Source organism: Carcharodon carcharias, chromosome 3 (genome assembly GCF_017639515.1).
Source record: "Carcharodon carcharias isolate sCarCar2 chromosome 3, sCarCar2.pri, whole genome shotgun sequence".
Classification (NCBI taxonomy): domain Eukaryota; kingdom Metazoa; phylum Chordata; class Chondrichthyes; order Lamniformes; family Lamnidae; genus Carcharodon; species Carcharodon carcharias.
This window is the reverse complement of record NC_054469.1, coordinates 94,360,326-94,377,244: the sequence shown is the minus strand read 5'-3', so window position 1 is coordinate 94,377,244 and position 16,919 is coordinate 94,360,326. Positions and strand designations below refer to the sequence as shown.

At 44.2% G+C, this 16,919-nt stretch overlaps 1 protein-coding gene across 1 annotated transcript in view; it reads left to right on the top strand.

Moving 5' to 3' along the window:
• The window catches only part of LOC121276026 (polycystic kidney disease protein 1-like 1), a 252,137-nt gene that overhangs the window by 62,248 nt on the left and 172,970 nt on the right, over positions 1-16,919 (top strand). Inside the window, exons 11-13 of the mRNA XM_041183968.1 lie at positions 426-596; positions 12,897-12,989; positions 16,506-16,571. Coding sequence (XP_041039902.1) covers positions 426-596; positions 12,897-12,989; positions 16,506-16,571 — 330 coding nt within the window. The remainder of the gene's footprint in view (positions 1-425; positions 597-12,896; positions 12,990-16,505; positions 16,572-16,919) is intronic.

The window sequence follows — 16,919 nt, the reverse complement described above, 5'->3', positions numbered from 1 at the left end:
TACTGTAAAACTATTTTTAAGTAATCGTAAAGTTGCTGCAGTTTTAAAATTGAAAGCATCCAAATAAAACAAAAGCAAAATACTGCGTATGCTGGAAATCTGAAATAAACACAGAAAAAGCTGGAACTGCACAGCAGGGCTGGCAGAGTCTGTGGAGAGAGAATAAGATTGAACATTTCAAGTTGTAACCTTTCATCAGTACCATTCAAATAATACTTTTGTATTTCAGTATATTTTTTATCTACTTCTCAGTTTGTTCTGATAAATAGATAAGTTTTACTTCCTGCATCCTCCAGCTGCGCAGTAGGGTCAAGCCTATTGGGTACCTAACAAGAGAACTCTTTAAAAAAAAAAAGAGTTCAATGATTTACACTCTTGTATCTCAAAATGACTGTGTAATTTTATGTCATTGTGTTTTGTTTTAGATGTTACTGAAACTCTGAATACAACCAGCAATCAGAATTTCTCTTTTGTTTCTGAAAGATTGCAGATCTCAGCAATGCCTTTAATTGTTCCTCCCAGTATAAATGGTTCCAGCATAGAAAGCAATGGATCACAGCTTGACATTTCAGAGGGTGAAATCACTGAAATGGGAGGTAAAGCGGAAGTAATAAATGCAAACGATTATTTTCTTAATATTTATTTAATTGCTAATTTGACCCGATCTTCACCATGAAAAGCAGAATTATACAATTCTAATCCAATATTTAGGTGCACATGACTCTCTTTTGTGGGGAAAGTGTCAATAGCATTAATTTTAATGGACTGTGTCAGCCATATCTCTGTTTCAATTCACGGTATTCAATTAAACATTGGGAAGATTGATATTACCTTTAGCCTCACCACAAACTCCTATACACTGATCCTGTACCTCCTTTTGGCCACTGTCTCAGGCAGAATCAGACTGTTGTTAGTATCACCATCCTATCTAAAGCTGAGCTTTTGAGTCCATATCCCTTCCTACTTGCACTTCCATAACGTTGCCCATCGTCACCCTGGCTCAACCCATCTTTGCTGAATTTCTCATCCATGCTTTTAGTACTGCCAAACATGATTATTCCAAAACAATAACAGAATTACCTGGAAAAACTCAGCAGGTCTGGCAGCATCGGCAGAGAAGAAAAGAGTTGACGTTTCGAGTCCTCATGACCCTTCGACAGAACTTGAGTTCGAGTCCAAGAAAGAGTTGAAATATAAGCTGGTTTAAGGTGTGTGTGTGGGGGGGCGGAGAGAGAGAGAAGTGGAGAGGGGGTGTGGTTGTAGGGACAAACAAGCAGTGAAAGAAGCAGATCATCAAAAGATGTCAACAACAATAGAACAAAAGAACACATAGGTGTTAAAGTTGGTGATATTATCTAAACGAATGTGCTAATTAGGAATGGATGGTAGGGGACTCGAGGTATAGCTCTAGTGGGGGTGGGGAGAGCATAAAATATTTTAAAATATTTAAAAATAATGGAAATAGGTGAGAAAAGAAAAATCTATATAATTTATTGGAAAAAAAAAAGGAAGGGGGAAACAGAAAGGGGGTGGGGATGGGGGAGGGAGCTCACGACCTAAAGTTGTTGAATTCAATATTCAGTCCGGAAGGCTGTAAAGTGCCTACTCGGAAGATGAGGTGTTGTTCCTCCAGTTTGTGTTGGGTTTCACTGGAGCAATGCAGCAAGCCAAGGACAGACATGTGGGCAAGAGAGCAGGGTGGAGTGTTAAAATGGCAAGCGACAGGGAGGTTTGGGTCATTCTTGCGGACAGACCGCAGGTGTTCTGCAAAGCAGTCGCCCAGTTTACGTTTGGTCTCTCCAATGTAGAGGAGACCACATTGGGAGCAACGAATGCAGTAGACTAAGTTGGGGGAAATGCAAGTGAAATGCTGCTTCACTTGAAAGTAGTGTTTGGGCCCTTGGACGGTGAGGAGAGAGGAAGTGAAGGGGCAGGTGTTGCATCTTTTGCGTGGGCATGGGGTGGTGCCATAGGAGGGGGTTGAGTAGGGGGTGATGGAGGAGTGGACCAGGGTGTCCCGGAGGGAGCGATCCCTACAGAATGCCGATAGGGGGGGTGAAGGGAAGATGTGTTTGGTGGTGGCATCATACTGGAGTTGGCAGAAATGGCGGAGGATGATCCTTTGAATGCAGAGGCTGGTGGGGTGATAAGTGAGGATAAGGGGGACCCTATCATGTTTCTGGGAGGGAGGAGAAGGCGTGAGGGCGGATGCGCGGGAGATGGGCCGGACACGGTTGAGGGCCTTGTCAGCGACCGTGGGTGGAAAACCTCGGTTAAGGAAGAAGGAGGACATGTCAGAGGAACTGTTTTTGAAGGTGGCATCATCGAAACAGATGCGACGGAGGCGAAGGAACTGAGAGTATGGGATGGAGTCCTTACAGGAAGCGGGGTGTGAGGAGCTGTAGTCGAGGTAGCTGTGGGAGTCGGTGGGTTTGTAATGGATATTGGTGGACAGTTCCTTCACCTCCGTCGCATCTGTTCCGATGATGCCACCTTCAAAAACAGTTCCTCTGACATGTCCTCCTTCTTCCTTAACCGAGGATTTCCACCCACGGTCGTTGACAGGGCCCTCAACCGTGTCCGGCCCATCTCCCACGCATTCGTCCTCACGCCTTCTCCTCCCTCCCAGAAACATGATAGGGTCCCCCTTGTCCTCAATTATCACCCCACCAGCCTCCGCATTCAAAGGATCATCCTCCGCCATTTCCGCCAACTCCAGTATGATGCCACCACCAAACACATCTTCCCTTCACCCCCCCTATCGGCATTCTGTAGGGATCGCTCCCTCCGGGACACCCTGGTCCACTCCTCCATCACCCCCTACTCTCAACCCCCTCCTATGGCACCACCCCATGCCCATGCAAAAGATGCAACACCTGCCCCTTCACTTCCTCTCTCCTCACCATCCAAGGGCCCAAACACTCCTTTCAAGTGAAGCAGCATTTCACTTGCATTTCCCCCAACTTAGTCTACTGCATTCGTTGCTCCCAATGTGGTCTCCTCTACATTGGAGAGACCAAACGTAAACTGGGCGACTGCTTTGCAGAACACCTGCGGTCTGTCCGCAAGAATGACCCAAACCTCCCTGTCGCTTGCCATTTTAACACTCCACCCTGCTCTCTTGCCCACATGTCTGTCCTTGGCTTGCTGCATCGCTCCAGAGAAGCCCAACGCAAACTGGAGGAACAACACCTCATCTTCTGAGTAGGCACTTTAAAGCCTTCTGGACTGAATATTGAATTCAACAACTTTAGGTCGTGAGCTCCCTCCCCCATCCCCACCCCCTTTCTGTTTCCCCCCTTCCTTTTTTTTCCAATAAATTATATAGATTTTTCTTTTCTCACCTATTTCCATTATTTTTAAATATTTTAAAATATTTTATGCTCTCCCCACCCCCACTATTGCTATACCTTGAGTCCCCTACCATCCACTCTTAATTAGCACATTCGTTTAGATAATATCACCAACTTTAACACCTATGTGTTCTTTTGTTCTATTGTTGTTGACATCTTTTGATGATCTGCTTCTGTCACTGCTTGTTTGTCCCTACAACCACACCCCCCCTCCACTTCTCTCTCTCTCTCTCTCTCCGCCCCCCACACACACACACCTTAAACCAGCTTATATTTCAACTCTTTCTTGGACTCGAACTCAAGTTCTGTCGAAGGGTCATGAGGACTCGAAACGTCAACTCTTTTCTTCTCCGCCAATGCTGCCAGACCTGCTGAGTTTTTCCAGGTAATTCTGTTTTTGTTTTGGATTTCCAGCATTCGCAGTTTTTTTGTTTTTATGATTATTCCAATGCTGTTCTGGCCAACCTCACAGTTTCCACCCTCCATATACTTAAGCTCATCCAAAACTTTGCTTGTACCATTAATCACACCAAGTCCCATTTACCCATCACTCATGTGCTTGATGAACTGCATTGCCTCATGATCTCCATTTAAAAATTCTCATCCACACGGTCAGCCCCCTCTGTGGCTCATTCTTCCTATTTCTGTAGCCCTTCTCCAGTCCTACAGTCCTCAGAGAATTTTGCTTTTCTGCACCTCTAGCCTCTTGCCCATCTCCCACATCCTTCACGCCACCATTTAGAGGCTGTGACTTTAGATGTGTGGACCTTGCTGACCCATGACAATGTAGGTGATTTTTAACTGCTCTCTGAAATAGCTTAGCAAACCACTCAGTTCTAACAAACCACTACAAAAAATACTTTCAGAATGAATCAGATTTGGATGTGACATCCAAATTCCTTATTAATTTCTGATAATAATGCCAAAATTGGGAGAACTGTTCTACAGGCAAGTTGAGCACCAAACTGACATAGTCTGTCTCTCAGAATCATAGTTATCAGCCAAATTCACAAACTTGGCAATCATCACCCCTGGGTATTTTGCATCCCACCAGTGGGATGAATCCACCAGAAGTGGTGGCATAGTAATATATAGTTGGGAAGGAATGGCGCTGAGAATCCTTAAGAGTGACTCCAGATTCCATGAAGTCTTAAAACATCAGGTTAAACACGGTCAAGAAAACCTCCTGATGTTTACTACCCACTGTCCTCTCACAGTTGATGAATCAGTACTCTTCCTTGTTGAACACCACTTGGAAGAAGCACCGAGGGCAGCAATGACATAGGATGTTCTCTAGCTGGGGGACTTGAATATGCATCACATGAGTGGCCTGATAGAATAATTACTCACCGAGCTGGTTGAGTCCTAGAGGACATAAGTGCCATGCTGCCATACAAGAAAACAACTGATTTGAGCTGGACTTCACCAATCCACATGTTGCATGTCATTGTTGGTAAGAGGGACCACTACACAATCCTGGTGGAGAAGAAGGACTGTGTTCACACTGAGGATACACTCCATCATGTTGTGTAGCATTACCACAGTGTTAATTGGGATAAATTCAGTATGGAACAGCTGCTTAAAGCTTGGCATCTATAAAGTGCTATGGGACATCAGCAGCAGCAGAATTGGATTCAATCACAATCTGTAGCTTCGTACAAGCAGCATGTCATTCTGATCTTTCATTCGGAGGGCACGCACCGGGGTTGGCTGTGCGCCCGCCAAACCATCAAAGGCCTGTTAAAGCCATTAATAAACTAATTTACCAAATTAACAGGGCTGCCCGTCCAACCTTGGTGGGCAGGCGAGGAGCCCAAGCGGCCTTTGCATTTTTCATGAAACCTCATCCACAGGCGGAATGGGGTTTCATGAAGGGTTTATTAAATTATAACATTTTTTTAAACATTTGAAAAACATGTCCCAGCTCATGGGTAGAATTTTCCCCCCGTCGGGGGGTTGTGCGGAGGCAGGCGAGTGGGTGTGGACCCAGTCGGCACCCCTGATTGGGTCCAAGCTGCCATTTTACGTGGGTGGGCAAATTAAGGCATGCCCAGTGTGATGCATGCCCAGAAGCACTAAACGCACCCTGTGCAGGCGGAGGAGGGGGGGTGAAATGTTCCCTGGGTTTGTGCATGCGCAAAAGAGTGCAGATATCTCCCTGAGGCACATAGGTGCCTCAGAGAGATTCGTTTTAAGTTTTAACAGTTTGATAAAGTGTTGAAAAAATTTTTATGACATGTACCCTCATGTGAAACTGTCACAAGAGCTGGGACATGTGCATTAATTTCAACAGAAATTTTTGAGAAAATTTAAAATCATTCATGAAATAACATCCTGCCCGTGGATGAGGTTCCATGGAAAATGCGAAGGCCGCCTGGGCTCTTCGCCTGCCCACCAACCTTAAGGTTGGATGAGCAGCTCCGTTAATTATTTTAAATGTTAGTTAAATGGCCTTAATAGGCCTTTGACAGTTCGACGGTCGCACTTGCCGAACTGAAAATCTAAATGACGCACAGTGATGTCGGGACATGCACCCCGCCCCTGCTCGCCAAGCCGAAGATTCTCGTCACATGAGGGGACATGTGTAAACGATTTTAAACTTTTTTTATTTTGAAGTTTCAAATTCAACTTAATCTCCTTGAGGCAGCTCCATGCCTTACAGAGATTTCTGCGCTCTTTCACGTGCATGCGCGCAAGAGTGCAGGCCCCGACTCTCCCTCCCCCCACACCTGCACAGGTAGCGCTGAGCGCTACCGGGTGCGCGTCACACTGGGCGGGCCTTAATTGGCCCTTCCATGTAAAATGGCGGCTCGCAGTCAATCACGGGTAGCAATCGGCTCTACGCTTGTCCACACCCGCTCCCGACCAGCCTGCCCAATAAGGAGAAAATTCTTCCACTGGTGTTGTTGATAGTGCTTTCAAACAGCACTTGCCCGCACATAATTGTTAAAAAATAGAGATACCATTACAACTGGGTGCATTCTATAGTCCACCAAAAAGTGGAGTAGATACAGAGGTGCAAATTTTCAAGGAAATAACAGGGAAGTGCAAAAAATGTAATTATCCTAAGCTGTGATAGTAACAGTGTAAAGGACAAAGAGAGGAAGGAGTTCCTGAAGTGTGCTGTGGAGAATTTTCCAGATCAGTACAAGGATGGATATATTATTGAATCTGGTTCCGGGGAAAGAAGTGTGTCAAGTGGATAAAGTGTCAGTATGTGAACATTTAGGGAACAGCTATGTCATAAGGTTAGGTTAGCCATGGAAGAGGATGAGGAACAATTAAAAGTAAAAATAATTAATTTGAGGAAGAGCCAATTTCAGTGGAATGAGAAGGAATTTGTCCCAGATAAATCGGAATCAAAAGATTGGCCAGCAAAAATGTAACAGAACAATACATTGCCTTTAATGAGGCGATGGTTCAGGTACAGCTGAGGTGCATTCCCACGAGTGGGAAAGATAGTGCAATCAAAGCCAGAACTCCCCAGCTGACGAAAGTGCTGGAGAGCAAAATTAAACAGAAAAAGGGCACAAAAATCAGCTGTCAGGTTGATAACATGGGTTAAAATCAGGCTGAATATAAAAGTTCAGAGGGGAAATTTAAAATATTGAGAGGCAAAGAGAGAACATGAGAAGGAACTGGCAGCTGAAACTTTATAAGGGAATCCAAATTCTTCTGTCGGCACATAAATATTAAAAGTAAGAAGATGGGTGGGCTGATTAGAGACCAAAAAAAAAGATCTATGCATGGAGGCAGAGTGTGTGCTTGAGATTTTGCTTGAGATTTGTCTTTACCTAGCAAGAAGATGCTGCTCAAATCATAGTAAAAGAGTTATTAGTGAAGGTACTGGATAGGCTAACAATTGATAAAGAGGAAGTGTTAGAAAGGCTGGTTATACTTAATAGATGATAAGCCACCAGAACCAGGTGGGATATATCTGAGGACACTGAGGGAAGTAAGGGTGGAAAGTGCAGAGCTACTGGCCATAATTTTCCAATCCTCCTTAGATACTGTGTAGTACCAGAGGACTGGAGAATTGTGTATTCAACACCCTTGTTCAAAAAAAGGTGTAAAGATAAACCCAGCATTTACAGGTCAGTGACTTTAACCTCGGTGGTGGGAAAGCTTTTAGAAATGATAATCTGGGACAAAATTAACAGTCACTTGGACTAATGTGGATTAATTAAAGAAAACCGCTATGGATTTTTTTTTAAGGAAAATTGTGTTTAACTATCTTGATTACATTTGTTGATGAGGTAACAGAGATGGTTAATGAGAGTAATACAGCTGATGCTGTGTACATGGATCTTCAAAAGGCATTTCATAAAGTACTGATGAAGCTAGAGCCCATGGAATAAAAGAGACAGTGGCAGCACAGTTACGTAATTGGCTGTTTGGCAGGAAACAGAATAGTCGGGAACAGTTATTCTTCAGACTGACGCAAGGTATGTAGTTGACTTCCCTGGGGTCAGTACTAGGACCACTGCTTTTCTTTATATATGTTTATTGTGCAAAACTTGAATGTATTGTGAACTGTGAGGAGGATTGTGATCAACTTCAAGAAGTGAAATTTAATGTAGAGTGGTAGGAAGAATCAGGAGAGACCTGGTGTGCTAATTGGATGTATAGTCACTCCCTTCTGCCAATTACGGATCATGAGATGTACTGTGGGGGTTCCAACCAGTTAGCTCTTAGTGTGAGCAATCTGCAGGGTAGGGCTTTTCTGATGAGAGATCTGGTTGAGCATGCAAGCATTAAAAATGTCTCTGTAATAAAGTTTAACTGTTTCTTGATGAAACCAGTCTGCTCCATTGAGTCATCACACTTGGGCCCATAACTTCTGAGCTCCTGGGCAGTGCATCTGGGGGCTACCCCAAAGATGCGCTTGGGAATCTCCCCTGCATCCGAAAGCTCCCAGGTAAGGAATGCATGACAATTGCCTGGGAAGTTCAAACTTCCTTTGGAGAATTGCATTGCACTGGAAATGTGATTTAAATTGCAACTTCAGATGGTTCCGACTGTCATACAGTAATAGTTACCCAGAAAATGTTAGAAGAATTAAAACCACTTCTAGCTTCTAGGCAACTGTAGCACTGACCCACCCCAACTGCACCCCCTGCTCCCCCAACACCACCAAGGGACTTATAGAAACATACAAAATAGAAGCAAAAGTAGGTCATTCAGCCTTTCGAGCCTGCTGCGTCATTCAATATGATCATTGATTATTCCTCTATATCAACACCATACTCCCACACTCTCTCCATTACCCTTGACACCTATAGTGTCTAGAAACCTATCTATTTCTTTCTCAAATATATTCAGTGACCTGGCCTCCACAGCAGTCTGCGATAGAGAATTCCACAGGTTCACCACCCTCTGAGTGAAGAGGTTTCTCCTCATCTCAGTCCTAAATGGCCTACCCCATATCCTGAGATTGTGAGCCCTTGTTCTAGACCAAGCCCCCCAGCCAGAAGAAACATCATCCTTGCATCCAGCTTGTCCAGCCCTGTAAGAATTTTATACATTTCAATGAGATCCCCTCTCATTCTTATAAACTACGGTGAATACAGGCCTCACCGCCCCAATCTCTCCTCATACCACAATCCTGCTATTCCAGAAACCAGTCTGATGAACCTTTGCTGCGCACTCTGTATGGAAAGCATATCCTTTCTTAGGTAAGGAGACCAAAACTGCACACGCTACTCCCGATGTGGTCTCATCAAGGCCCTGTATAGCTGCAGGAAGACATCCTTGCTCTTGTACTTAAGTTCTTTTGCAATGAAGGCCAACATACCATTTGCCTTCCTGACTGCTTGCTGCACTTGAATGCTTGCTTTCAGTGATTGGTGTACAAGGACACCCAGGTCCCTTTGTATATCAACATTTCCCAATCTATCACCATTTAAATAATACTCTGCCATTCTGTTTTTCGCACTGAATTGGATAACTTCACACTTATCCATATTATACTGCACCTGCCATGTTGTTGCCCACTCATTCAAGTTGTCTAAGTCGCCTTGAAGCCTCTTAACATCCTCTTCACCACTCACATTCCCACCTAGTTTAGTGCCACCAGCAAACTAGGAAATATTACATTTGGTCCTTTTATCCAAATCGTTGATATATATTGTGAATAGCTGGGGCCTAAGCACTGATCCCTGTGATATCCTACTAGTCACAGCCTGTCATTCTGAAAAAGACCCATTTATTCCTGCTCTCTGTTACCTGTCTGCTAACCAATTCTCAATCCATGCCAATATATTACCCCCAATCCCATGTGCTTTAATTTTGCACACTAACCTCTTATATGGAACTTTATCAAAAGCTTTCTGAAAATCCAAATACACCACATCCACTGGTTCTCCCTTATCTATTCTGCTAGTTATGTCTTCAAAAAAACTCCAGTAGGCTTGTCCCACGCCCCACTGCACTGCGGACTACATCCTGGACTCCCCCAACTCCCCACTGGACTCACCCCACCACCAATGACCCCCCCACCCCTGACCCCTCAAGGGACTCCCCATTACCCCCTTGACTACTACCCTGACCACCCCCACCCCTTCACCACCCCCCTGACTACCTTCTTCTCCTCAACCTGACATGACCACCCCCTCCTGTCCCGACCCAATCCCCCCCTCCCCTCAAATCCTACCCACTTACCTTAGGCACTTAACTTCTCCCTGGCTTGTCAAAGTGGCTGCACCTTTAAACTTAATTGATTTGTGGCAGCTAGTGCTGTAAAAATGGGGATGTAGCTTACTCACCTTCGACTGAGCTGCCCTCGCCAATAGGCCACAGGAACCTGCTCCGATGGAGTGATCTCACCCTGCCTGAGTTGGAAGGTCGGGTGAGATGGAAGCGACTTCACTTTAAGGTAAGAAACTCGGAACGGAGTGACAATCCGACTCAATTGCCCCTCCACTGGAAGTTAGGGGACAATATAAAATTTAAGATACGATTCTAAAGGGAGCATAGGAAGAGAGAGACTTAGGGATTTATGTACACAAATCATTTGAAGGTGGCAGAGCATGTTGAGAAAGTGGTCATAAAAGCATGCTTTATAAAGAGAGGCATAGCGAACAAAAGCAAGGAAGTTCTATTGAACCTTTATAAAATTCTGGTTGGCCTGTACTGGAGTATTGTCTCCAATTCTGGGCACCGCACTTTCAGAGGATGTGAAAGCCTTAGTATGGGTGCATAAAAAAATTCTGAGAATGGTTTCAAGGATGAAGGATTTCATTCATGGCATAGTTTGGAAAAATTGGTGTTATTCTCCTTAGAGAAGAGAAGATTGAGAGCTGATTTAATAGAGTTGCTCTAAATCATGAAGGGTCTGGTTGGAATAGATAGAGAGAGAACCTGTTCTTGCTGGCAGGATGGCCAAGAACGAGGGGATACTGATTTATGTTGCTTGGCAAAAAAAAAAACATGAGGAAGAACTTTTTTATGCAGTGAGTAGTTAGAATGTGGAATGTCCTACTTGAGAGTGTTTTGTGGTTTTCAAAAGGGAATTGGATAAAAATCTGAAAAAGCAAATTTTGCAGAGCTATGGGGAAAGGATGAGGATTGGGACTCACTGAGCTGTTCTTGCAGAGAAGCAGCATGGATACGAAATGCCAAATGGTCACCTTCTGTGCTGTAACAATCCTGTGATTCTTTCAATACTCAGTTTGGGTTCTATCAGGTAACTCAAACATAGACATAAGAGCTTTATTTCAGAAGTGAGGTGAGAATGACTGTCCTTGACATCAAGGCAGCATTTAACTGAAGGTGGCACCAAGGAACCTGAGCAAAATTGAAATCATAAGGAATCGGAGAAAGCTCTCTGTAGGAGCTGTATCTGGCACAAATTAACATGATTGTGATTGTTGGAGGCCCATCATCTCAACCTCAGGATCGTCTTGCAAGAGTTCGCCGGGATAGTGTCCTAAGTCCAACCATCTTCAGCTGCTTCATTAATTACCTTTCCTCCACCATTAGGTCAGAAGTAGGGATGTTCAATGATGATTGCATAATGTTTAGTTCCATTCACAGCTTCTCAGATAATCATGCAGTGCGTCCCTGCATGCAGCAAGACCTGCACATTTGTTAGGCTTGAGCTGATAAGTAGCAAATAATATTCATGCCACACACAAGTACCAGGCAATGACCATCTCCAGCAAGAGAGAGAATGCAATGTCCTCCCTTGACATTGTGATATTTCCATCATAAAATGGATAGTGAACTAGGCCCAACCATCTTCAGCTGCTTCATCAATGACCTTCCTTCCATCAGAAGGTCAGAAGTGGGGAGTTCGCTGTTGATTGCACAATGTTCAGCACCATTTGCAACTTCTCTGATACTGAAGCAGTCCATGTCTAAATGCATCAAGCCCTGGACAATATCCAGGCTTGGGCTGACAGGTGACAGCTAACATTCATGCCACACAAGTGCCAGGCAATGACCATCTCCAACAAGAGAGAATCCAACCATCTTGACATTCAATTGTATTACCACCACTGAATCCCCCACTGTCAACTTCCTGGGGGTTACCATTTACCAGAAACTGAATTGGACTAGCCATATAAATACTGTAGCTACAAGAGCATGTCAGAGGCTAGGAATCCTGCAGTGAGTAACTCGTCTGACTCCCCAAATTCTGCCCACCATCTACAAGACACAAGTCAGGAGTGTGATGGAATACTCTCCACTTGCCTTGATGGGTGCAGCTCCCACAACCACTCCAGAAGCTCGTCCCCATCCAGGACAAAACAACCGGCTTGATTGGTACCCCACACACAAACATTCACAACCTCCACCACCGACAAACAATAGCAGCAATGTGAACCATTGACAAGGTGCATTGCAGGAACTCACCAAGGTTTCTTAGACAGCACCTTCCAAACCCACGACCACTACCATCTAGAAGGACAAGGGCTGCAGATGCATGGGAACACCACTACCTGCAACTTCCCCTCCAAGTCACATACCATCCTGACTTGGAACTATATCACCATTCCTTCACAGTTGCTGGTTCAAAGTCCTGGAACTCCCTCCCTAACAGCACTGTGGGTGTACCTACATGATGTGGGCTGCAGCGGTTCAAATGGGCAGGTCACCACCATCTTCTCAAGACAAATTGGGATGGGCAATAGGTGCTGGTATGGCCAGTGATACCCACATCCCATGAATGAATAAAAAAAAACTTCATCTACCATCAACAGAGGGTGGGGGTCATCTTTGACCATTTTAAATGCTCTAAGTATTTTACAGCTTCAGTTTTAAACTTTTAGGGTGTATGATGCAAAGTCTAATTAACTTGATGGCTGTATCTAAGCTCTTTTAGCCTGTTACAATATTTGGTATAATTCTGGACAGACCTTCAAGCAAGAGATTGCTGTCTGATGGGCATTCCTTTCAGATCATTCACATGCACAATGGACCCAATTATCCTTTCACCTAAGTTTTCCTTAAAAAATGTTGAGGAAGATAGAGATTTTTTAAAGTAAAAGCTACCTACTCTCTTGTCTCAGTCCTTGACTCCATTTTTTTATTCATTTTCAGCAACTGACAACAGCAGGATCAATGTGAACATGAGTGGAAGTGTCTTTGGAGAAGGGTCTTCAAATGCAACACAGAACTCCACTGATTATTCAGGTAAGGGACTTCAACAATAGTATCTTGTATTTCACTTGGTGAATCTGCATGGAATATGCTTTTCTCAGTTTCAAACTTTTAAGTCGCTGCTGCATATGCAAATCAGTTTCTTCCATAATCAGTTCAATCTGTTCTTGCCTATTTTGTAGAGGTTCCCTTGCCTAATGTTTAAAATATTTTCATTGAGATGGCCAGCAACTTCAGCACTTTTCCTGTTTATAAAATAGTCCATTCTAAAGTTATGAACCAATTTCTCTTTTGCACAACAAGGAAATATCTGACGAAAGGTAATTGATCTGAAACATGAACTCCGTTTCTCTCCCCACACATGCTGCCTGACTTACAGAGTGTTCCAGTGTTTTCTGTTTTTAATACTGAATAAATTTTAACTGTAAAGTTTTATCTTCACCTTCTCCCTTTGTTTTCATCAGTTACGCAATACTTCTAGTTTTGCAATAATGGGTTTCTACCTGAAGCTTCTGATGAAGTGGATCTTTATTTCCACGAGCAATCCAGAAGGTCCAAGAATATCAGCATTGCACTTCCAACCACTTAAGGCCTGGCCCACAAAGCACACCCTGACCTGAGGGCATTAGAATGGGCATGGGTGCACCAAAATCTAGATGGATAGTGACATGAAACAGCCTCTCATGCTGATTTGGTGCCTGATCTGCCATCTTAGGCTTTGTCAGTCCTGTTAATGCACACTTTTAATTACTCCAGCTGAACATGGATTCAGCTATTTGAGGGATACTCCAACCACCACTATTTAAAAGGATCATCATTCAAATTTCAAGTGAGCTGCTTTTCACTTACTTCCGCTGCGGCAGAGTTAGTGGAAAATATTTTGTGTTACTGGAGGAATTGGCACAAGCTTTTAGTTTCACAAGGGAGTGGTACTACACTCTGACTAGGTGGTATAGTGAATTGGAAGGCCTATCAGGAGAAATTGTATGGTGGGGGCTGTAGATGTAATTCCTTCTGGGCTGCAGTCTGAAGATGTAGCACGGGCAGCAGTGGTGGGAAGCTGTACACCAAGGAAGGAGGAATAATGTTGTCAATAGAAGGCCCTATACACCCAAGGTTGTCAGGGAGAACTGCTCCCACCGCCATCTCAGCCAAGCATGGTGTCTGAGATGCCTACGCTTCATAAATCAGGTGAACTGTTCCCACTCCTACAACCGGCTTTTCAGGGCAAGAGCTGTGCTACCAATGGCCATCAAGATCTCTGTGGCCCTGAGCTGCTTCACCTGCGCATCTTTCCAGGCAGGAGCAGGCGATGTTTTCAACATTTTACAGTTCTTAGTGCATCACTGCATTAGACAGGTGACAGAGTCTCTGTAAAGAAGGAGAGGTAACTTAATTGTCATCTTTCTTATTAGACAGAAACAGGAGGAGAAGACAATTGGCTTTGTCATGCTAACAGGGGTCCCCAGTAGTGTAGAGGACCATTGACCGCATGCACATGGTTCTGCAGATCCTACGTATCAACGGACAGGTGTATCTCAATTGCAAGGACTGTTACTCCATGAATGTGTAGTTGGTTATGACCATGCTCCAAAGATCCATTTGGTTATTACCTGCTATCCTGGCAGCAGTCACAATGCTTCATCCTATGGCAGTTAGCCATACCCCTCATCTATGGGCTACCACAACAAACCAGAGGCTGGCTGTTGGGTGACAAGGGAACATGCTTTAGACCTGGTTCATGACTCCCCTCTGCCACCCAACCAAGTATGGATAAAGCACCAAAAATTAGAGCCATGATGCAACCAGGAACATCATGGAGCAAACCATCAGTTTTTTAAAACAACAGTTCCACTGCCCACTCTACCCAATGTGATAATGACCAATTGTATCTGTGATGTGAAGAGTGTCTTCAAGTTCTGCTGATTCCTCCACAGTCTGGCTCTCAAGATGCAGCCTTTACCATCAAGCCTTCAGAGGAGACCTCAGGAGGAGTAGAAAAGGGCAGGACAAGAGAAAGGGAGATGCCACCTAGACAGGCTACCCATGAGTAGATACTCAGACTCCAGATCCCCAAAGATTTCACCCTACATCACTATTACTGCAAAATTCCCCATCTTTCAGTTCATCTGCTACAAACAATCATGGTGTTCTCTTGACCAAAACTCTGAAATAAAACCCATTGCCAAATAAAATTACAGAACAATTTTTTTCAACAACGTGTCTGATAATAGACACGCAACTGAACTATTCACCTTTGTACTTTTCCTTAGTGCCTGTGCCCAGCGCTACACCTGTGGCTGCAGCATGGCTGGTGGTAGGCTACTGACTTCCACCAGGGAAGACTACAAGTGGCCTCTCAGGATGACATTGAGCAGCTCTAGGCTTTGAGGGCCTGCCTTAAGACTGTACCACCTTGACATGGGCAGCTGCATTCTAGGCTGGCTTGATGAGAGGCAGCAGCAGGGCCACTGATGAACTGGCAGTATAGGAGGATAAATGCTGTCATCCTGAGAGAGGGCAACAGGTTCATGATCAAGGGTGGCACTGCCACTCCCCTGGCGCAACGCCTCTTCAGGAGCAAGGATTACTGGATTCCTGTGACAGACTGCATGACCTTTGAGCTCAAGAAGAGAAGGCTCGCATTGATCTAGCTTTTCCATGACTTTCTGGTGTCTCAAAATGTTTTACAGCCAATGAAGTACTTTTGAAACGTAGTCACTGTTGTAATGTAATGTAGGAAACACAGCAGCAAGTTTGCACACAGCAAGCCCTCACAAACAGCAATGTGATAATGACCAATTTTTGTGATGCTGATTGAGGGATAAATAATGGCACTGGGGATATCTCCATTGCTCTTCAAAATAGTGCCACGGATCTTTCATATCCACCACAGCAGGCAAATTGGGTTCTGGATCAATGTTTCAGCTGAAAGGTAGCACTGCAGCACACCCTCAGTACTGCACTGGAGTGTCAGCCTTTATTTTTCTGCTCGGTCTTGGAGTGGGACTTGAACCCAGAACCTTGTGATTCAGAGGTAAGAGCGCTCCCAACTCCGCTACGGCTGACATTTGCTATCTGTATATGGAGCCATGATGGCTGCATTTTGAGCCTGCACAACACCAAGCTGAGCTAATATAAAAACAGTGCTGCAAAAATTCAGAGGTCTGAAAGCATCTGTGGAGAGAGAAACAGAGTTAACATTTCAAATCCAACTTGCATGACAACAAGCATGAATCTTATGGCCTCAGTCTGGGCTTCCACTGCAGTCCTGAGATGTTGGGTGGCTTCTGTCTATGCTGCAGTGAAAGCTGAGACATTGACCATCAGTTGCTGCATCTTGGTTTGGGTCTACAAAACTCTACCAAATTGGAGCTTGTTGAGAGTGACAACAGCGGGTTTACCAATATAGCCAGTCTACCAATGCATTTTGGGCAATTACTGAGGAAAATATTGTAAAACTAATAGTAATTCCACTCTGAGTTATGTTATCCATTCCAGGTTCTATTTTATTCCTAATATACTATGTATTATTTCCTCTTTATACAGAGTATGATACACATTATAACACAGTAGAAGGGACCTCTGGGTCTGGTGGGAGGCCAGGATTTCAAGGTATGGTCACAGGTTTTGAGCACAGTTGAGTTAGTTTGCCTGTTTCTGATTAATAGAATTCCATTTCTACTAAATTTCCTACATCTGTCTCTTGCTGCGCCTCATCCTTCAGCTGCATGTCTGGATGATGGCTGCAGATTTTTATCAAGGATCTTGATTTACTTCCACAACTCTGAAATACTCTAGCCCTGGCAGAAACTGAAACTGAAAACCTATCCCAGTAAGTTCTGATGAGTTTAAAATGTCACCAATAAAGTGATTCTTTACAGATTGGAATGTAATTGTCTGCCAGTGCAGCTATCATATTCCAATTCCTTGTCAGTTTTTATTATTAAGTCATGCCTTTAT